This window comes from Mchenga conophoros, linkage group LG9, assembly GCF_057382185.1.
Source record: "Mchenga conophoros isolate Kocher_MC1m ecotype Shallow Benthic linkage group LG9, M_conophoros_male_GT1.1, whole genome shotgun sequence".
Taxonomy (NCBI): Eukaryota; Metazoa; Chordata; class Actinopteri; order Cichliformes; family Cichlidae; genus Mchenga; species Mchenga conophoros.
The window spans coordinates 28,242,749-28,264,618 of NC_140534.1; the positions used below are offsets into that span (position 1 = coordinate 28,242,749).

At 42.7% G+C, this 21,870-nt stretch overlaps 1 protein-coding gene across 1 annotated transcript; it reads left to right on the plus strand.

The window, feature by feature from the left end:
* Nucleotides 1-17,113: 17,113 nt before the first annotated feature.
* Nucleotides 17,114-21,228, plus strand: commd3 (COMM domain containing 3). Its single transcript, XM_085287370.1, has 8 exons — nucleotides 17,114-17,288; nucleotides 18,158-18,269; nucleotides 19,373-19,436; nucleotides 19,550-19,584; nucleotides 20,146-20,206; nucleotides 20,286-20,342; nucleotides 20,473-20,526; nucleotides 21,065-21,228. Exons 1-8 carry the CDS (start codon nucleotides 17,150-17,152, stop codon nucleotides 21,122-21,124), a joined length of 582 nt encoding a protein of 193 aa, XP_085143496.1. The 5' UTR covers nucleotides 17,114-17,149; the 3' UTR covers nucleotides 21,125-21,228.
* The last annotated feature ends 642 nt before the right edge of the window (nucleotides 21,229-21,870 follow it).

Consider the following 21,870-nt stretch of genomic DNA (forward strand, 5'->3'; position numbering starts at 1 on the left):
TATTTATCTACTTCCGTTGTTTTTAAAAAAATTCAATTTCCTTCCTGCTTTTTCCACCTCCGTTATCTTTTACGTGCTTTTACACCCCCCCCCCCCCCCCCCAATTCCAATTCTCTGGTATTTTCTTACATTGCAGTGCATTCGACTTCTCAGGGCATCCACGTGGCACTACCGGAGGATTTTTAAAAAAGTTACACGAATGGTGTGATAAGTATGTGAAATCCATTTACAAGTGCATTTCCTTTGGCTTCACAGAGCTACAGTTTAAATGTAAAGGTAGTTATTTATGTTCCACCATTTGTCAGCATATTTTCAACTCTCCTGCATGGCTGTTGCTGTTTTTATTAAATGTCTTTTTAAATTTGATTTTCATAGAAAAGCTCGTATTCGTTGCTAGCTTGAAGTGTCACGTATTAGGAGTTCCTACATAGAGATATTTCCTCTTTAAACTTCACATTTAAATGTAAAGTTGAAGACAAAGTTAAAAAATAAATAAGTAAAATAAGGTTGTGAAGGTGAGCTTTCTGTATACTGACTCCCTTACCCATTAATCATCTCAGGACCCCCTCAGACTTATCTGCTGACCATCTGGAGTGGGATCGACCCCTCAACTTGGATAATTATGGACTGAACTGTGTAAGTATTGCAGTTCTAACACTAACATAGTGATACACCAGTACTTACAATGCTATATTATCAGAACACCCTGCTGCATTTTTAAAAATTCCCAGTTTTACCCACAATGTAACACATCCTGTATTAAAGCGACAGAGAAAGAACATAAGAAAAACCTGCAGCATCAGACTCTAGACCTTCACTAAAAACAACAATAATTTCTTTTCTCTTACTGTGCCCATATCGTTGCACCCTTACACCCACATTAATACATGTAACTAAACACATGCATATCTTGTTTATCAGTGGCTGCACAGAAAACCATTAGATCTGAGTTACATAGGGAAGGGACTCAATAATCTGCTCTGACACACTACACTTGATTATGTAAGAGTCTAAAATAACTCAAAAGTGTATTCCCATGAGCAGGAGGTATTTTATACACACACATATATATATGTATATATTAAAGAGTCGCATTCTCCATTAGTCTCCCTCATTGCAAACTGTTAACAGGCATTAGTGGCCCAATTAGAAAAGACTTGGTCTAATCTTTTAAAAGTCCCAGGATAATGTTGAAAATGGCCAGACGAGAGGAGGAGAGGGGGGATGGAAGGGGGATAAAGGGAGGAAGGGGAGGAGAGAAACTCAATCTAAAGCACCAGGTGCACCTTTTGTCGACATAATCTCCCAGCCCTCGAGACCGCGCACTCACTGGCCAACATATACAGCCTTTCATACGTACACATGCTGCTTTTTCGGCTGGGGGATTTGAATCCCGAGCTGGCTCTGGTCATATGTAAAAGGGACTCCTAGGTCAGTGCGCTGCCAGAAGAGACAGAAAAGGGTTTGGTGTGTTGTGATTCGTCCACTCATGGGTAATAATCAATAGGGAGAAACCTTTTCAATTTTAATCTTAGTGATGAGTTTGCACCGGGGACAAAATTTAGGTTAGGAAGGGAGAGAGGGGGTGTGGATGTCTCAGTTACCACACTGAGGATTTTTAAGGGCATGGTTTTACTGTGAGACACACACATTTGTACAGTCCATACACAGCGAGTGAACACTAAACAATGTAGCTGTAACACTGATCCATGGTAAGGGAGGTGAAAGGTAATTTATTAATGCTGCAAAATCCATCACGAGACATACGACATCCCGAGTTTTGAACAGATCTATAATCAGCTTCAAACTGGCTCAAGTGTGTCTGTCAGTAACGTGTGTGTGTAATCATTTATGATTGCACATGTTTACAGCTATGTTAAAAGACACATTTGACCATTTGCACATGGAGATCTTTTAAAACATGGAGAAGATGCAGAGCAGCAGTAGGTAGAGGAGCTCAGTGTGCACAGGAAGCAGACCTGAGTGCACAGCCATTGTGAAGCAGGCATCTATTGATGGCTGTCAGTCAGTTTATAACATTGGTCAGGGAGGACAAAGGACTGTGCAGCTTGAAATGCTGAAAACCTTGGACTGTGCAAAAACACACACACACACACACACACACACACACACACACACACACACACACACACACACACACACACACACACACACACACACCTCTTGAATAACATTACAGGCCATGTTAATCAATGGCTCTTAGCACAGTGGATTTAAGCAGGCCTGGCGCCCCTTGTCCACAATCCCTCACCCGTCATTCTTTCAGCTCGACCCCTAAACTCCTGTAAAGCCTTGAGTGGGGACGGAGCCAAGGACGGAGCAGGCTGCTCATTGTGATTTAATCTCTCTCTGCCTCTCTCTCCACTGTGAGAACAAACATCAAATATGGCCTTCTTATCAGGCCAACCCCGCTCTATCTATCTATCGCCAATCGATGCCTCCTGTTCTGTGTGTGCAGGCCTCGGTGTATGTGTGTGCTTGTGTGAAACAGGTCTCGGGGGCCGTGCTAACTAAGGTCAAAGATCAGGTATAACCCTCCAGCGAGGAATGACAGATGTGGCCCGCAGAAAACAAGATAAAAGAAACGGAGAGAGAGAAACATGGAAGAAGGGAGCAATTTAGACCAGTTGCATGTGTCCTGAAAGCAGCAGATCAAAAATAAAAACAGGAATCGCTGTGATTGCTTCTGTCGTTTCTGCGGCAGGTATAACTTCTCCTCGGGCGCCTCGACAAGCAGAGCTCAGCTTACCTGAATGGTGGCCTTGAACAATGGACTGGAGGTTCTGTCATTGTCCAACCACCTTTCTGGAAGCGCCACCAGCTAAACGAGCAACTGTGCCGCCACAATGTGCTGAATGTGGCTCTTTTATTTAATACTTCCTTCAGTTGGGGAAATAGGAATATCAAAAACACTTTGATTTGTTTTGCTTCCTGTGAGGCAAGCGAAATAAACTGTTTGTTGAGTCTGTACTTATTCTGAAGCCCTTCCGGACCACCAGATCCAGCCCACACGCGATTGCAGAGATGCGATAAAAACACATTTTGTCTCTGCGATTAGTTTTCATGGGAATGAAAGCAAGTGTATGCATATGCATTAAAGAGTAGGACCTGAGGTGATATGACACTCTGGCTGAGCTTCTATTCACCATGAAACAGCTCCATAGAGCCGCAGAAGGCTGCCGGAGCTGCAGCAGGGGCTGCAGTGGCTCTTAGAGATAGATGGAGAAAGAGAGAGAAAGTAAAGGGGGGCAATCCTTTGTTCTGTCAAGGACTTAACACAATCAGAGTGTACAGTGTGTCAGGAGCGCACAGGCATATATCAACTTCAATCTCTTTTTAATGAAAAATCCTGCCCTCTCTAATATGTGCAAATTAACCTCTTCTCCTCCCTCCCTCCCTCCTCCCTTCCTGCCATTTCCCCTCCCCTCTCTCTCTCTCTCTCTCTCTCTCCCTTACAGAGGCCCCTCGACTCTCTCGCTCCCCACCGTTGTTTCTGTCCCTCATCTTCCTCCCTTTTTTTTTTACCCCCACTCTTTTGCATTGCCTTCACTAGTTTTTCCATCCCCATCCTCTTATTCAGTGAGTGAGACCACAGCGGAGAGAGAGAGAGAGAGAGGGGGAGACTCGTGCTTTCCATCTAGCTTGTTGCTTTAGCCCCCCCCCCCCTCCCACCCCACCCCCCAACACCCATGCAGCAATTATCTAGATCAGTTACTTTGCAAATAAATAAATAAGTAAAAAATCATTTAATGAATAAATAAATAAACAACACAGAATAATAAGTAAAAGTCAGTGTCCACCAGCAGCATCAGCAGCAACATTAAAATTCACCCTCCATCCTCCTCGGCTCCCTTTGGTTTTTCATCTGTCTTTCTGCCTCTCTGCTCCACCACACACACACATACACACACACTCACACACGTGCGCACGCCTGATCATGCTATTACCCTGATTATCCCGATGAGTTGGTCAGATCTTCGCTTTCTCATTCTGCCCGCGCTGATTGTAATTTAGAAATTACACCTAATGAGGAATTTTTAAAAACACGGCGACCACTCTGTGGCTGCCAGCTCCACGCCGTTCCCTGCCCTAATGGATTTCCTGGTATGGAATCCATTTTTGCCACCCCCCCCCCCCCCCCCTTCTCTTTCTGCCCTGCAGGGGGTCGGGCTAGCCAGGCCCTCCCTTCCTTCCCTCCTCAACTCTCACCCACCCCCCTATCCCCCACACCCCTTTCCCCACTAATTGGGGGCGACTGGTTTTGGTGAAAAGAAGTCATAATCATTGTTTCTGCTGCTAATTTAAGTGGTTAAGTGTACGGGATCAGCCCGCAGGACAAGGAAATGAGTATGATTAAATTTACTTTTTTTTTTTTTTAAAGTTTAGCAGCTGAAGTGCCAATTTCCATTCTGCTGTTGAGTTGAAGATTTTTCAAAGTTGAGCATCATATGGCACCTAAAACAAGATAAATGCATAAGTCGGAGCATGTTTAGTGGGTTTTGTTTGGCTTTTTCCCCCCTCTGTCTCTCTCTTTTGAGGAAACAGATCGAAAAGCATTGTTCGGGATGCTAAAAGCATCTGCTTTTCATAGGTCACAGTCTGCTTTTCCCTCCTCATTTTGCCATTAATTAAAAAAAGGGGGAACTGTGCCTCTAAAAACTGACAGAATAAAAGCATCGGAGCCTGATTTCTCTTTTATTTCATGGAGGAATGTGAACCATCAAACAGCTGAACAATAGTTTTAACCTGTCCTGCTCGTCTCATGAACACCTGTATGATGTGCGAGTGTGTTTCAGGGAGGAGGGGGTATTTTTCAGGAAGGGTGGGGGGCAAACACACACACTCACACATAGGCACGCATGCAAATCAAAGCCATCAACAGCTTGTGATGAAGTGAGACGTAGTGGCATAAACAGAGTGTGTCGTTACCATGGAAGCCACTTTCACCTCACAGGCCGAGAGACAGGAAAAAAAAACACAAAGAGCCAACTAGACAGGGAGGGAGGAAGGAAAAAAAAACAGTAACAGACAGACAGAGAAACAGAGAGACAGACAGTGTTTCAAGCTCTCCTTCAGCAACATTTAATAGCTTTTCAAACCTTTCTGAGCTTTTTTCTCCCTCCATACTATAGTGTCTTTTCTACCAGGAGGGAAACACTGTATTTGTACAGTAAGTGGTCTAAAGAAAGGGAAAAGTTCATTGTAACGTTGTTTAATAGCCGATTGAACATTCACTGCTTTTAATGAGCACGTCCCCAAAGCTACAGGAGCAGACGTACAGTGGCCATGAGTTTGAGGATACTGGAGCCACATCTGTCCCCACTCTTTTTTGAGTCTCTTTTGTTCCTCTTTGGTGCTACTGTGGGTCACAGATTCCAGCTTCAGATGCCTTGTTTCTCATTACATTTGAAATCATTTCCTAAGCCACTCCAGTCTATTTTTCCTACGACCGTAATCTCCAGCGTTTGGATTTATGGGTGCTTTTCTCGGTCAGCGGTTTGATGCTCCACAAGCCAAATTTCTGCTCGTCTCGTTTCCTCGGCGTGCAACACTTTTTATTTTATGATGACAGCCATAAACAAGATTTAAAATTCACTTAGCTGGAACTGGAACAAATCAGTGCCCGCAATTTCTCTGCATAGCACTGAAGGTCCACTCCACTCCAATTCATAACAATCCAGCCTGTTGCAGGAAATTGAACATAGCAACCTGGTCATAGGCCATCTGAGCGGAGAAGCACAAGCAAAAAGGGGTACTCCAGATATCTCCCTTCATTTGACAGAGACACTAAGGACAAATTTCCTTTCTTTATGTTTTATAAATGGGTCATCTTGGCCAAATGGAAGCCTTTATCCCTTTAATCCAGCTCATCTTCTCCCTTGGAGATCTAACAGGTTACATAACTGCTATGAAAGGGCAGCATGGAGATTAGAAAAAGAGAGAATTACCTTAAATGTCCCATTCAAATGTTCAGAATTCAAATAAAAGAGAAAAATGGTCGTTTCTGCTCATTGGAGCAGGATTTTATTTTCTAAGGTGTCTTACAGGTCAGTGTTTACTTGCCATTTCCTCGCTGTGTTGGGATTTTTTGTTGTTGTTGCTGCACCGTCTTGTCCACCTCACAGCCTGATTGCTGCTGAGTGAAAGAAGCAACCAGTCTCCACACCTTCTCCTACAAAAAGCTGGGCCGAGTGAGACCGTTCTAGCAACGCTACAGCTTTGAAGGTTTGCCAGGAAGGCTACAGGAGGTAATCAGAGGAAAATATGTCCTCTCCTCCTCCTCTTCTTTTAGACCTCCATTAGACCAGCCTGCCTCTGTCTGGGAAAATTGATTTTCTCCCTCCCCTCCTACTCTCCTCTCCTGTTTCTCCTCTTTTTTTCCTTTTTTTTTTTTTTGCTTCTCAGGTTCCATTTGAGGCTTGTTCATCCACTCTCGAGAGCAGTTCTGTGAAACAGAGAGAGAAAAGAGAATAGTAGGCCACGACAGGTTGTTCACACATATAGTTACTCATCCCCGACAGCATCCATCAGGGCTTTAGTCCCATCTCTGTCATCTGCAGGTACACACAGCCCTGCGGTGCTTTACCGTTTACCTTCATCTGCGCAGCCCTTTCGTTCTTCACGTCTTCCTCTTTCTCTTGCTCTTCCGCCAGTCATCACACTTTCACCTCCTCTCTCTCCTCTGTCAGAGCCAAGGTTTGGATCAATGCACCATTGATTTTCCTATCAATGAACATTAGTATGGATCAGACTGCTGCTTGCACTGCACTGCCCTGCAAACTTCACACACACACACAAACAAACATGCATGCATGCACATTTGTCCACATGCATGCATGTGTGCATACACAGAAGGTCCACTCTGACATTTTTTTTCCTGCTAAGCTAAAGTGGGAAAAAAGGGACAAACTCGATGCTGCGGACAAAGGAAAAGCAGCAGCAGAAATAAAGGAGGGTGGGTTTGATAAAAGAGAGGTTCAGGTTGAAAGCACGGGAGCCAATCAATGTGAGGAGTGACAGAAAAGGTAGGAAATTAAATCAGACTGAGCAGAGTTAGTGCTCAGCGTTAGGAAAGAGTCATCGGTCAAACTGCCTGCTAAGTCGATTCACTGCAGAATAATTCAGCCTGACTGGCAACCAGCTCAGGCTGTTGATAATAGCTGCTAATCATGACAGTGAATGGATGTGTACTCTTTATACACCTTTGGCTGTCTTTCTCATACCTCTCCCACTCACTCACGCACACTAGCAGGAGCACACACACACACACACACACACATACATCTGTCTCCTCTCTCACCCTGTAATGGGCTCTGAGTCAGGTGGAGATTGACACTTTTCATTCTGCCGTGCTCCTTTTGTGTCCAACATTGTATTCATTCCACACAAACCAACGGCGGCCTCACAGAGAGCACATTTCTGCGCACATCAGCTACATTTTGCATCAGCAAACAATGAATGAATGATTACCATCTTCAATTAACCGGGCATTCCCGGGAAAGTGGAAAGGAGAGGGAATAGAGCAGTAAATATTTCTTATTTGTTGTGCTGCCACTGGAGCTTGCTACTCAATAACAGTCATGTAGCTGTCCTCTGTCTTTGCAGCATACGACAGGGTACAAATGGACTACTTTGCCCCCCTCATTATTACATTTCCTCATATATTTCAAACACACAGAGAGAGAGAGAGTGAGAGAGAGGGAGAGGGGGGCAGAGAGAGGGAGAAGCTGGGGAGACTGGTCTTGATAGAACAAAGAAACATCCCTCTTTGGGAGTGCTCGCATGAAAGTTGATCCTCAGATAAGACCCCCTGTACAAGGAAACTGAAAAGCCTCAGGGCCGTCCTTCGCCCTGCCTGATTGTAAAGCGTTTTAATTTGGGCTTCAGTGGACATGTGCCAGCCTCGTCTGTCTGACCGACCCTGCCCGTGAGCCTCAGGCATCACGTGTTAGGTACAAAACAGTTTCCAAAGTTGCATTTTATTAAGTTGATGAATGAATTATTTGGCTGTTAATTAAAAAACAACTGTGTGCACTTTACAACGAACTATTAAATCCCAGTAGTCAGTAATAGAATAGTCCACTGTAGAAATTTAACGTGGCTTAAAATGTTAGAAAGAAAGATAAATTTTGCCTGCAGCAAAAAGCGCTTGTGGGCAACTGTTACATGATATCAAAGCTTTTCCTCTGCCGTTTCCAAGCATCAACAAAACAGCAAAAGCTCATAATACACACAGCAATCTTTTTTATGCTTGGCTCTTATCATTTAGTCTTCCGTTGCAGATATCAGACTGGCCTTGACTTCATAATGCCCGTGTTTCCCACGGGCTGCGGCCCAACTGTGCCTGAAAGAAATTTGCTTGTGTAACCACTTCACTGCACCCCCCCCCCCCCAACCCCTCCCAACACAGATAGCCAACCATGAAGAGTGGCATTCTGCACAAAACAGGTGACAGGAGTATTCATACAATTTATTACCAGACGTGCTGCGTAGTAGGAGTTGTTTCTCCCTGAGCTCTCCTCTGCACTGCTGCAAACCTCACACACACACACACACACACACACACACACACACACACACACACACACACACACAAAACCTGTGGGAGTTGCAGAGTGGGTGGTGGTGGTGCTGGAATTTTTTTGGCAACATGTCAACGAGAACCTTTCTAACCACAAAGTTCAATTACTCACTTAACTCACTTTGATCCAGACCCCCTTGCCTCTGTGATTGAGGCCTTATCATGTGGCTTGGCTAAAACGAGCCCTGAGCAAGCTCAGCCCTGAATAAACCATTCAACAGTAGCACGCAGTCGGAGTGCTGGCAAACCCTTGTCTGATGGGTGTAGCCAATCGTAAGGGTCGGGAGGCGGGATGGGGTACGACTCCCCAAAACCAGCAGCAACAATGCTAACAAACTAACAGGGCAGTGATCAACTTCAGAGTGTCTGCACTGCTGCAAAAACAGATGTGAGTCTGGTGTAATGTCAAGACATGAAACTGTAAAACTGTAAAACACACCAAGAAGGGGGTTGGGGGGGGGGGCTTTAATTTGATTTAAATAGAGTAAATAAAAGCATCAAATATATTTAAAATAAATTTCAATAAATTAATAAAAGATCCAAAAATATGGCGGCTCCAGTGTAAGAAATCTGAGTGAAATAGAGCAAAAGAAAAAGAAAAAAAATCAACCAGTCAATCAAATAAAAATCATTCATTCATTTTCTAAACTGTTAAATCCGCTTTCTGTTTGCGCGCTTTGCCTGTAGCGGTCAGGTCGTAGAGCCGCAGTACAGCCGGGAGCCGAACAGGATGTGAGCGGAAAACGAGCTCCCGACAGCGGCCACAGGAAGAGCAGCAGCCGCTGAAAGCCTGCTTTTCACCGGTGGGGAACAGGAGGAACAGCTGCCCCTACCGGCTTCTTCTGTGAGGTTTACATGTACAGCAATACGTACGTGATTTACAATAATAATAATAATAATAATAATAATAATAATAATAATAATAATAATAATAATAATAAACCGGGCTAGACAGATGTGTTTTAATATAAAAATTTAAAAAATATATAAAAGATATAATTTTTAATTTTTAAAATATCAATGGTTACATTAAAAGTGGGTGAATTGCAACATTTAATACTACTACTACTACTACTACTACTACTACTACTAATAATAATAATAATAATAGTATTAATAATACATTTTTAATAGGGTACTTGATTATTAATTTATTTAAAATATATACCCTGCGTGTTGAAGCATATCCTAAAATAAATAAATAAATAAATAAATAAATAAATAAATAAATGAATAAATAAAATAAAATAAAATAAAATAAAATAAAAGTACGCTGGTGACCCGCAGGTTAAAGACTTTGAGCCCTGTTATTGCGTTTTACGTCAGAGGATATTTGCATTTCATACCCCCTCAACCACATGTTGGTCTGCCATGTTGTTAGTGTGACAGGCAGGTTTAAAGGAGCATAATTGCAGTCACATTGAGCTTTTATTGTCGCACACGGAGCTCCAGCCAAGCTTATTTCAAGCTGTAGATGTAGCCCGTATTCTTCTGTGGACTGGCAGGAAATCATCACGGAGCTCTAATCACCGTTACATGAGGGGGGTTTCGGGCCCGCGCCCCAAAGTCTTAATGGTAGGTAGGTGATGGTGGTGGTTATGGTGCGCGATGGTGAATCGGAGCAGCCATGCGCGCTCTGGCGAATGCGAGCCGTTCAAATTTCCATATATGTCCTGGGAGACCCCCACACCACCACCACCAGCCCTCCTCTTTTTCCTCACACACACACACACACAGGGGGAGAGAGAGAAAGAGAGAGAGCCTCCCCCCTCTTGTCTCCCTCCTTTCTTTGTTCCTCTCAGATGATTCCCCTATAAGCTCCCCACAGGAGAGAGAGAGAGAGAGAGAGAGAAACCACACCAGTGCCACCAAGCGGCGATGAGGCGCGTGCCACCGTGCGCGCGTGCTCTTTGTTAGTCAACTGATTTCCACCACCTTGGTATTTTATACAGAAGTCTTCGCGACGCTTAAAAAACCATGAAACAAACACAGCCGGGGTGAGATCGCGACACTTTAAATTCAGGGTGTCGTCGCATCGAGCCGCTGCTGAAGTGTCCTTGAGCAAGACACTGACCCCATGTTGAACTCTGGGGTGGAAGCAGGGTGGGAGGTGTGTGTCAAGGGAGGAGGGGGGGGGGGGGCGGCGGAGGGGTCTTCTGTCCTGCGGAGATGATCATATTATCATCAGGAGGGCGCATCCGAGACTCTTTCTGATTTCTTTTCCACCGGCGTATCTGATGGATTAGGCAGCAGAATGATTCAATAAAGCGGAGACTATAGGCTGCCCGCGACGCTAATTAAATTAGCTTTATGTATAACTCAGTTAATGAGCTGCTTAACGGCGAGACGTTAATTACAGATTCTATATGGGTCCCGCTTCTTTGCTTTCCTCGCACATCCTGGAATTGGGATGAATCACATATTCGCACGTTTAATTCAGCCAATCTGCTGCTTTGGTTATTTATTTATTTATTAATCGCTTTGTCTTAAAAAATACTTGTGAGATTCAATAAAAGATCTGCAGGCACAGGGAGGCAGAAGAAAATGAGGGGGGGGGGGGGGGGGCGCTTTTTTCCCAACAGGGGGCAGAGTCACTACACAGAAATCTGCTTCCTCTCTCTGCCTCTGTCACGTACGCACACGCACTCGTGGCGACGCTTCGAGACCTGTTGTGTTTCCCTGAAAGCAATTTTCATCCAAATAAGCAGCTGCCTTTAAAATAAATTAACTTTTGAATATGCTCATATATTTATATACACCTCGGTTGCGCTCCGCTGTTTGTTTGTTTGTTTGTTTGTTTGTTTGTTTGTTTGTTTGTTTGTTTGTTTGTTTGTTTGTTTGTTTGTTTGTTTGTTTGCTTGTTTGTTTGCTTGTTTGTTTGTTTGTTTGTTTGTTTAACAGGACCAGGTCGGGGACGTGCAGCTCGCTCCTGTGTTTCTGATCTATGGTAGAAAATGAAGCTGAGAGTCTGACAGAGAAATCACTTTTTCTTTTCTTTTCTTTTCTTTTCTTTTCTTTTCTTTTCTTTTCCTTTCTCCCGGGAACAATGGTTAAGTGATGCAATGTTTGGGTTTGGAATCAGTTTACAGTTTTACAATAAAAGCGATAGATATGAATCACAGTCAGCCTGCTCGGACTTATTCTTTATTCTCATAGGGGCCTCATTGTTACACCGAGGTCCTGACCCCGGAGGCGGTTATTTGGGAGTTGTGGTTTCTTGCTTCTCCATGTTTAATTGAAGTAAAAAAAAAATAAAAATCTCATTTGGAGCTGGAAAAATGCAAGGAATCAATGTGCGAAAATGCATATAGGTGCTTTTTTTTCACCGTTAAAGTTTCATTCGTTTCACTTGAATGCTTTCATAAAGCTCTTTGCTATTTTCATTTTATTACATTGATTTTAGCTAATGAGTGATCAGGTTTACTTACATTTTTAACTCACAAAAAAAAAAGTTCAATAAATGACTGTATTTTAAAGATGTGAGCTTTTGGTTTGATGTTAGATTACCAACTTTGGTTCAATCTCAAATTGCCACTTCTAAAAAATAAATATAAAGAAAAAAAATGTATTAAAACTAAACATGTATTAATCCCATTGAAACAGTTTGAAATGATTGTTTGATGTTTTGTTCCAGGATATGAGAACTTTCTCACTGATCTTACTCTGCACATAAATGTGCGCTTTTTAGTTTTAGCTTCCTTTCTTCTTCTTCCTCTTCTTCTTGTTTTTGCTAGAATATGTCAAATTTTTCAGTTTGTGCCTGTAAGCTCACAGATTATATTTGTGCACAGTTTAAGCACCAATTTGTCAGTGAAGCTAACAGCAGCTTGCTTTAGTTCGTTGTAAAGTCTCTCTTTTTAAAATAGAGTTTATTATCATTTTAAACCTTTGCACAATCTTTTACACTTTGAAGGCACACTCAGTGGAATCTGTGGGTTTTGCTCTGCATGTGAGAGCTGTAAATAAGTCAGACAATTTAAGAACATCACAGATCTAGATAGATATCCATCTCACTAGCTAACCCTGCTTGTTATTATTCACAGTGTGGATAATAACAGTCAGATGTCCATCAGCGTTGATTAGGGAAACAGAATAAATGGAGGGTGCTGGAAGTGTCTCTGCTTAAGTAAAGGACAAGAAAAGAAAAAAATCAGTTCAGCATATTCTGAAATACATTTACATTACTCTCAGTTTGTCTTAGTTACCAGCATCCACGCTCAGGCAACACACATACAGACTGGATTTATTCTCTAACCTTTAGACATGAAAGTCAGGCCAAGCATGCGCTGACAGTTTTGTCTAAAATCAGGCCACAAGTAACCTGCTCTAACCCTGAATAGTTTTGCTATATAAACTCCTGGATCTATAAAGTTCAGGTTGTGTTTCAGTAAGATTTCTGCTCATGTTTAAAGCTTTACTGCATGCTGAGAAGCCGCCACACATGTCTGTATTTTAGGATTTTAAAGGAATCCTGTTTAATTCAGCTCCATTTGATATTTGGCCAGAATGGAAACTTTAAAAAAAGGACAGGCAACAGCTAAACCAGCAACAACTCAAAAAATCAGCAGCTCACAATTTAGTTAATTTCAGTCTTTTGGAGGAAAAAAAAGTGTTAATATCAGCTCCCCTTCACCTTTTCTCCCCCTTTGCTTCTGGCTTTTCTATAATAAGATCTCAACTCTCTGTGTGTGTTTGTGCTTGGCAGGGATAATTAGTGATAATTAACACAAAGATTCAGCACTTTTATGAGGTCTGTAATTAATTTACATTTTGGGAGTAATAAAACTGGTCAATGTAGAAAAAACAGGAAGATCAGCCCCTGTTTGAAGGAGCTGCTCACTGAAAACCATTAGACTTCTACTTCTTCTGCTTCTTTCATGAGCAGTTTTGTCTTTTATCAGCAGTGTTGTGTTACCATTAGTGTATGAATGTAATTGTTGAAAAGAATAATTGAACTTTACCCTGCTTATGTGAGCACACAGAGAGTTATTACCAGTTTTGCAATAAAGCAGGTAACTAAAATTTAACAAAAGAATATTTACTGCACTGTGCTGCCTCCCTTTGCAAAAAATGAGCTCAGGCAAGATCAGCACGGATGCTTGTAAATGACTGCATTTCCCCTGAATGTGCTTCCATGTAAGAGAAGAAGGTGATTAAGGTAAGGAAGCTTTCTCTGTTTACATATAGCTCGTTCACGTGGTAAAAAGCCACAGGCCAACCAAAACAAATAGTCTTCAAGAGTGAAGACAGCAAATGTAGACAACGTCACAGGAACGATGGCAGGCAGTTTTCTTGATTTGTGTGCTTAATGATTGGCTAAGAGGAGAATATGCGGTTGTGGAAAGAAATGACCGAATGCATCAAAAAATAATAAAATGTATGCATGCTGTCAATCCAGACCAGAGTCTGCAGAAACAGATCTGAATGGCAGGTTACAAGTACAACTCCATGTTTACGTCAGACCTCGTTTTGGACTTTATTACAACAGAAATAAATACAGTGACGGTGTGTGACCTTGTGTTCTCCCAACAAGCTGGTTCTGGAAATGCCTCGGTGTTGACACATTTTCTAAGGTCACGTTACCCCGGCCTCTTCTTAAAGGGGATGTTTATAGTTTGTTTTTTATGTAAAGACAGACAGTGAGGAGGAATTATGGGTTAAACAATGAGATCATTTGACTTCACTGGCCCTCATTCAACTATGGGTTAATCACGAAAAGAAAAGAGGAACAAAGCGGAATCGATTACAGTGCAGATACAAAACTTCCCTTTGGCATTTAAAAACACAAAAAGCAGGGATGTGTTTGTAGGTTATGTGTCATTGTTAAAGAGGTTGGTTTTTTTTATATATAAAATGAAACAACTTCATCAGCAGTGTCAAGGATGGTAAAGGTTAAGAGAAACTGTCCGTTGAGTTGCGCATTTAACAGCCACAATGACGCAGAATAAAAAGGGCACGCGTGTGGTTCACGGTTCGTTTGTATGTTAAACAGATCAGGCAAAATAAAGGGTTAAAGAGAAAAAACAACACTTATGATTAAGTATTAAGTTTTAATTCATGAGCCCGAGTTCGAATATTTTTATTCATATTTAATTTTTAGCTAGACTTTTATTTTGAAGGTATTAGAAACCGCTTGTAAACCACATTATGCGATGTATTCAACTGTACATGTCTAAAAATATTGAGCCTCGGTTAATCGCGCAATGTATGACCGGGAAATTGCGAATGTTTGACGTCAGGCTCGTGACGCAGATCCCCAACCAAAGTTGGAGCAGGAGGTTGGAGAAATCCACGCACTGCGACCTATCTTGGAGGAAAAAGCACGGCGGCACTGAGGGAGTGAAGGCTAATCTATTTCACAACCCGACCCGGAGCCAAAATGGACTTTGGACAAAGCGCGGAGTCAGAGGTCACTCCGATAGCTGCAGCGTGTGTGGCCGAGCAATAGACCGCAGTCCAGAGCATTCCTAGATAATGAACGGCAGGCAGACCACGGTCTCACTGAGAGGATGCGATGCTGTCTAAAATTAGCGTCGCAATTTATGCAACCACCGACAGACAACAATTGACAACTATAAATGGATTTGATATCTTTTTAATTACTGCAGGAAGTCATAAAATAAAAGTTTAAGCATCCGAGCTGCACAAAGATGGAACAGACAGCTCGAGGGGGCAAACTCCAAGTCAAGAAGAATAAAGAGTAGCCAATAAGAAGTCAAGTGCTCGCTGATTTTGTAGTTTCCATGTGCAAAAGTGAATTTCTTTTCTTTTCAGTTCGTGGCAGTTTTATACTTTTCACTGGATTCCAAGCCTGGACTGCGTTACGCACCGACTCCACATATTTAAGGCTCATAATGGAAATTTAAAAGTGACCTATTTACGGCTCACCTCATGACTGCCTCGAGGCTTGAGCGAGGAAGTTTCCGACACGCGCAAAAAAAGAAAGACGTCACATGTAATAAATACTAAACGCCCTGACCGAAATGCTTTGGCGAGCACCGGGGAGCAAATATGAGCTGTGTAGAGTAACTGCCCCAAAAAGAAATGCGTAATGCCAGCTCAAATGCGAAGTGGGTGAAGATGCCCGTCTCGAAGGCGTAAAAAAACCCTCGTTTCATCTGTTTATCTGGATGTGTATATTAGATTTAGCATGAGAACCCAGCTGTGCAAATCAGATGGTTGCTTTAGATAACTGTATAGTTGTGCAAAAAAAAAAAAAAGATCCTGGAAACCGCTGAATGAGTAAACGAATAAAAGTATGCACCGTGATATATATAGCAATAATTAGTGCGCTAAATCTGATTTGATAATACAATGACAATATTACACAGTCCACACCTCAATAAGTCGCCCACGATCGCATCTGCTCATCCTGGTCCGTCCCGACCTCAGAGGGTGGAAGACCGTGGCATTGTGCTCGTTCTCAATTAATAGATTAGACACGATGTAGAAATATCAGAACTAATACAATACAGACAGAGTTGTGATGAAGAAGGAGTGGGGGTGTCTTCGCTCTGACGGCTGGACTGCATAGCATGCAAAGTCACACTGTAGCACAGCTGTACGAAGTGTTACAAGATGTTGATAATGTTGCTCATCATCTGACACGATCCACGTCTCTGCTATCTAAACTAGAAATGCTTAATCTCACCCCCACACCCTTATCTCCCTTACATGATCTATATCCTCCCTAGAACCAGCCTATTTATTTGTGTCCTCTATAATGGACATTTGTTTCTGGTCTAGATATAATTTTGAGTTATTTGAGCTACCCTACTAAGTCCTTTACTAAAGGGCATCCTGGGCTTTCCATTGATATCTCACGTGTTTGGGTGGCAGGAAATTACAAACAAGTTCAATAGGAAGCTTATCTTTTCTTCTTTTCTCGGGAGGATATGACCTAAAAATCTTTTTTTTTAACCTGTGTTGCACTTCACCACAGACTCCCGCCCCGTACTTTGTGTATCTGGCTAAATAACTGAGCAATACTGACCGGCAGCAAGTCATAAACCCAATATCCCAGTGTCAGTGTAATCGCTGCTAAACGCTTGTGGATAATATTGCTCATAGAGAGGTATGTGTGAATACTTGGAGGTCTAGTGGTCTAGTTAATACCGGGGACAACTGTAACCCGGTAAATCCCACAGTCAGAAACCAGCTATGGGGATGATTACACTGGATATAGGGTACAAATCTAAATAAAACTGCGTGGCAAAGCGTTTAAACGTATCCGTGGTACCGACAATGGAAAAGCTTGGGGGTCGCAGATGTTATTATTTATTTATTTATTCTTTCGCTGTTCTGTATATCACTGATCCGACTGGAGGATAAAACAGCAGTGATGAATCGCACAATTAAACAACAAACCTAGATTAATACAATAAATGAATGAACGTCTTCTCGGAGATCCACAATACGCTGTAGTGTCTTCCCCATTCAGCAGCCCCGAGTCTGCCTCTCTCTCGCTATAACCTCCCACAGCCCTCTGCTTCTCCAGATCAGCTGATCCGTCACGTGGTCTGATGTCGTGGGTCTCCCTTTTGCAAAATGGAGTTGTCTGAGTCTGTGCAGAGAGGGCTACAGTCTTTAGCAGACCAGTCCGTCTTCGACCACGGCAGCTTCCAGGTGCTGGTGGACGTGTCTTTCCGGAGTCTGCTCTCCTCTCACGGCGACCCCACAGTCCTCGGTGAGCTGCTGCCTCTCCGCGCGCCGCTGCTTTTGTCTCCGCTGTTGCTTCCGGTTTCTCTCCGGGTGTGAGCGTGCGGCGGAGCTGCCTCGGTGTTTGCGGATTTTTACGGCTCTGCTGCGCGCTGCGAATTAACCCGATGGATCCCTGCGTTTATTTTAAGACATTTCACGAGTCCGAGTGGCCGCCTGCTGCCCATCAGCTGCTTTAAAGCGACCCGAGTCTTTTCGAGCTGCCTGCTTTGCATTCAGCAGCAGTCGCACAATCACACACGGCCACTCGGGATCCCTTTTGTCATTTAAACTGGCATCAAGTCCGCTCGGAGTATTAGAAAGACCACGATGGTCATTTTAGACTCTAATAGTCCGATCTGATCTCGGACACACATCCGATTGACGGCTGTAATCGCTCTCAGCAGACCGGCGAAGCGCCCTGCATGCTGATGCTGTTAATCGGCTCGAATTTGTCTTGTAAATATAAATGATGCAAAATGACAGCAGACTTTTGCTCGATGTAGGTTCTAGTTTCATCACAGCTGCTTCAGCTGTTTTCACAGGCCATGTGTCGTCTAACCTCTGTGGCACCCAATCCCATTTTTACTGCGGAATTATTTAGAAAGTGAAGTACTCACTAGACAAACAAACAAAGGACCCCCCACCCCCTCCACCCCACCCCAGGCTGATGCAGCACAGGGGGTCCCATTCACATGCAAATTATCAATGATTTCCATTCTGCGCGTCAGTGTGGAGAAACCAAAGTATATGGACCCTGCATCAGACGTACACGAATTGGCTTCTCTGTTCCGCCCAGTAAGAATGTTGTAACAGCAGCATTCCTCATTCCGTCTTTCTGTTTTTTTGTCATTTCAGATCAGCCCGAGTTTAACCAGATAGACCAAATCCTGCTGAAGCAGAGCCACACAGCTGCCGTCACCTTCATACTGGAGGCGGTCAAACAAAACGCAGACCAGTCCACGATAAGGTACGAGACGGCACACAGAGCATTTACTGTCCACCCTGTGTGCAGGTGGTGGTTATAAATTGGACACAAACAACCTTATCTGTTGCCCGCATGAGAGTCTCCCTCCCATAACACACGTAACAGCCTGTCCTTATGATACAGATGGATCCTGTAGCCTACACTGCCTACACTTTCTTTTGTTTTCTTTGTGTGTGTGTGTGTGTGTGTGTGTGTGTGTGTGTGTGTGTGTGTGTGTGTCGCCTTGTTTGACCCTGACCTCAAACCTAACCCTTTCAAAGCGAAGCACCTGAAGTAGCGCGCTATTTACAAGCAGGTCATTTCATGACGTTGAGCCAAAACCGCGCTGTTTTCATGCCTCTAACAATATGCAAGGAGACAATACTTCCAGAATTCACCTCCAAGGGGACTTTAAGTGTGGTCTTTATGTATAATTACTGCAGAACAAAGCGACTCGGGGTTTTAGTAAAGCATCCGTTGAAGTTCTGAAGCTCGATGGGATGTTCTGTTCGTGTAGCAGGACTTATTATTCTCATCTTGAAGTAGGTATGAAGGAGCTTGCAAGCTGCCAGTGGAGCCATAATGTCTCCAGCAAATTAGTGCTGTAGTTACGCTGTTATACTTGGATCTGTGGTATTATTTATACATCTCACGAGTTTCTCATATGTAGCATTTTTTCCTCTTTGTTTTGTGTATTTTTTTCAGCTGAAGATTTTTTTTCCCACTTGATTCAAGTGGTGTTGGATGTTCAAGGTGTAGAGGATGAACTGTACGCATGTCCCGAACAAGCAAGCGTTAGTTTAAAGCTGCAAACGCTTTAGATTTCTATTATATTATTATATTATTATTACTGTTATTATTAATAATATTTTACTCATTGCTTCTCCGCAGTCTTAACTGCAAGAAAGTCGGTTTTCAAAGTCTGCTCACAGAACCTGTGCAACAAGCTGAATTAAACTAATTGTTCCTTGGAATTGGATGACGAAAGGAATGCATGCAATTCTGCTATCTCCATATGAACTCCCTGCTGCTTTATGTAAAGCTGTCTAAGTGGACTTCCTTTCTGGGAACCAGCTGCGTTTTAAAGTATTGTCTTCTCCGTTCAGTTCCAGCCTTGAAGAGCTCACATTCAGCGCAGACAGAACAGAAATATTCTACAGCGCATACCAGGTAGCCTATATTCAAAACTAGGACGCATTTATTTCATCCTTTTTTTTCTTTTGTTTTTTTGCCAGACTTGCCAGCAGCTAATTGGTGCTTTTTTGTTTTGTTTTGTTTTGCAGAAACATAAAAAAGATTTGGAGCGTCTTTTAGCAAGGTAAGGCATCGCTGCGTGGTTCGAGCTGGCAGTGCTTAAGAGATTTGTGGGGCTCATGTTATTTTAAGGTGTTTGCTTCGCTCTCTGGGGATGCCATCACAGCCTACTATTGCCTAGGCTTTGTTTGTTTATTTATTATTTATTAATTACTTAATTGTTTTGGTAAAACTCGAGTCGCAAATTTGCACAATTATTAACCGAATGATTTGACACGTTGAAAACTGGATATTCGAGGTAACGTGGGAGGAAGAGGAGGCGAGTTGTTGTTCTAGTCAGTATTTAAGCTTCTCCGCGCCAAGATTAACTGACTTGTAAATGTGGATTTATGACGTGCTAACAAACAGCTTTTTGTAGAAGAGCCACCATATATGCAAACGGATTTAACTGCAGAAAACCACCTGATGCGTAAAACCCCTGTGACGCACGGCAACTTTAAGAGTTTTTAAGAGTTTTTTAGGAGTTTTGGTCATATCATTAATTCTCTGCCTCCTCGCCGAATGAATGGGCAATATTTTCTACAGAAGCAAAGATGACTCAGTCTCTCCTTTCTTTTTCTTATAGCATAGGAAGGGGTCTACCTCACATTACCGACGCTTCGTGGCGCCTGGAGTACCACATGAAGGTGAGATCGCGAGACTAATTTCTGTCTGTTAGCGGTATATCATTTGTTGTGTGTTTCTAAAATGTTGCTTCTCCCACAGAACGGGCAGGTGGATAAAGTCAACGATTCTTTCTATTTGATATCACTGAACACTGAGGTAACAGCCGCAGCTTTACTCTTCTACTTTCCAGCATTTATATAAAGTCTGGTATATTTCAATGGGTAACAGGACGCTTATGTTTGCTCCTTCTTTCTTCCTTCCTTTATTTATTATTATTATTTTTTAGAATGAAGGATCCTCAGAGGACATCAACTTTACTTGCACAGTGGAGCAGCTCCAGGTAGAGGAAAACTCTTGGGGTGGATAATTGTCTCGCAATTGCATCGTACCTGTGCCATTACGCACTACAGTCACATTTATTAGCAGTCCTAAACAATCTAACCACGGAACGTATTGCTCTGTGGTAGCTCTCCTTATCGAAAGGGGTGTGGATCTTTCAGGAAAAAAGTCAACGTGGGAAATTGTAATATTATGTCCATGCGGTAGCTATTTTTTTCTTCACGGATTCTGATTTTGATTGAGACAGAATCGCTACGATCCATCCTTTACTGCAGCTCACTTTAACAGAAAATAATGAACAGACTTGAAAAAGGTTAAAAATGTTTTGTAATCATCGTGGAAACATCAGCAGTGCCTTTTATAAAATCAGAGACCTGCTGATATCAGCGGCTCTGGAATGATTGGATGAATGCAAGCCGTCAGTCATCTTCAGTCTAATCAGCCTGAATCTAAAGTCGGAAATTAGTCTAACCATTGTGCATAAATAATATATCTTTTTATATAAATGGATAAATGTTGATCGGTGTCTGCCTTTTCAGGATTTGGTGGGGAAGTTGAAAGACGCCGCCAAGACTATGGAGAAAGCCAGTCAGATGTGAAGCTTGTGTCCACTTTCGTCCCCTTTATACCTGCCACTGATGTGTCACGTGTGTTATCAACCCAACAAATGTATTTGAAAGAAAAATAAAATCAATAAAATCGTCTTTGTTCTTTGACTGATTTCAGGATTTTGGTGTGTTACACGTCTTCCAAGAACTTCCCCTTTAGGACTGGAGAAAAATATTTTATTAAAAGATTAATTTGAACGTGTGTACAGTAAAGAAATTACACCCTCGCGTTGTTTAAACAGCTTGTGTAGGATTTCTGACATAGCTGCACGACAGCGGTGTCTTTTTTTCTTTCTTTCTCTCGAAGTATTTGTTACCACAAGAGTTTCAGCCCAGCCTTTCTTGAGATCTCTATTTTTAAAAGGCTATTATCAGAGATCTACGGCTTTCTCGCGTCATGAGAATTTTAGTCCATTCACTAAAAAACAAAACAAACAAACAAAAATAAAGCTCCCCGAGCTTTTTTGCGTCCACCTCAGCTTGAAAAGTTCAAAGCTCCTCAGCTGAAGCAGCACGGCGGCTCGGATTCCGTAAACATCCGAGATGCCATCGTTTTCAGCGGAGGGTTAAGGCTCCAATTCATCAAGTGTGGAAGTTTATTCTTCTTCTTTTCTGCACAGCATGTCAGGACAGACTGTGACAAAGGTTTGACACCAGGGCCATTTGTCATATTGGCGTATTTTCCACCAAGTGCGTGGGATCTTCAAAGCAATGAGCTGGATAGCTTAAGAAGACAG

Coding starts and splice junctions, on each gene's coding strand:
- commd3 (XM_085287370.1), top strand. CDS start 17,150: ATGGAGTTGTCTGAGTCTGTGCAGAGAGGGCTACAGTCTTTAGCAGAC. Junction 19,585..20,145: donor TTGGAGCGTCTTTTAGCAAG/GTAAGGCATCGC, acceptor TTTTTCTTATAG/CATAGGAAGGGGTCTACCTC. Junction 20,207..20,285: donor GCCTGGAGTACCACATGAAG/GTGAGATCGCGA, acceptor CTTCTCCCACAG/AACGGGCAGGTGGATAAAGT.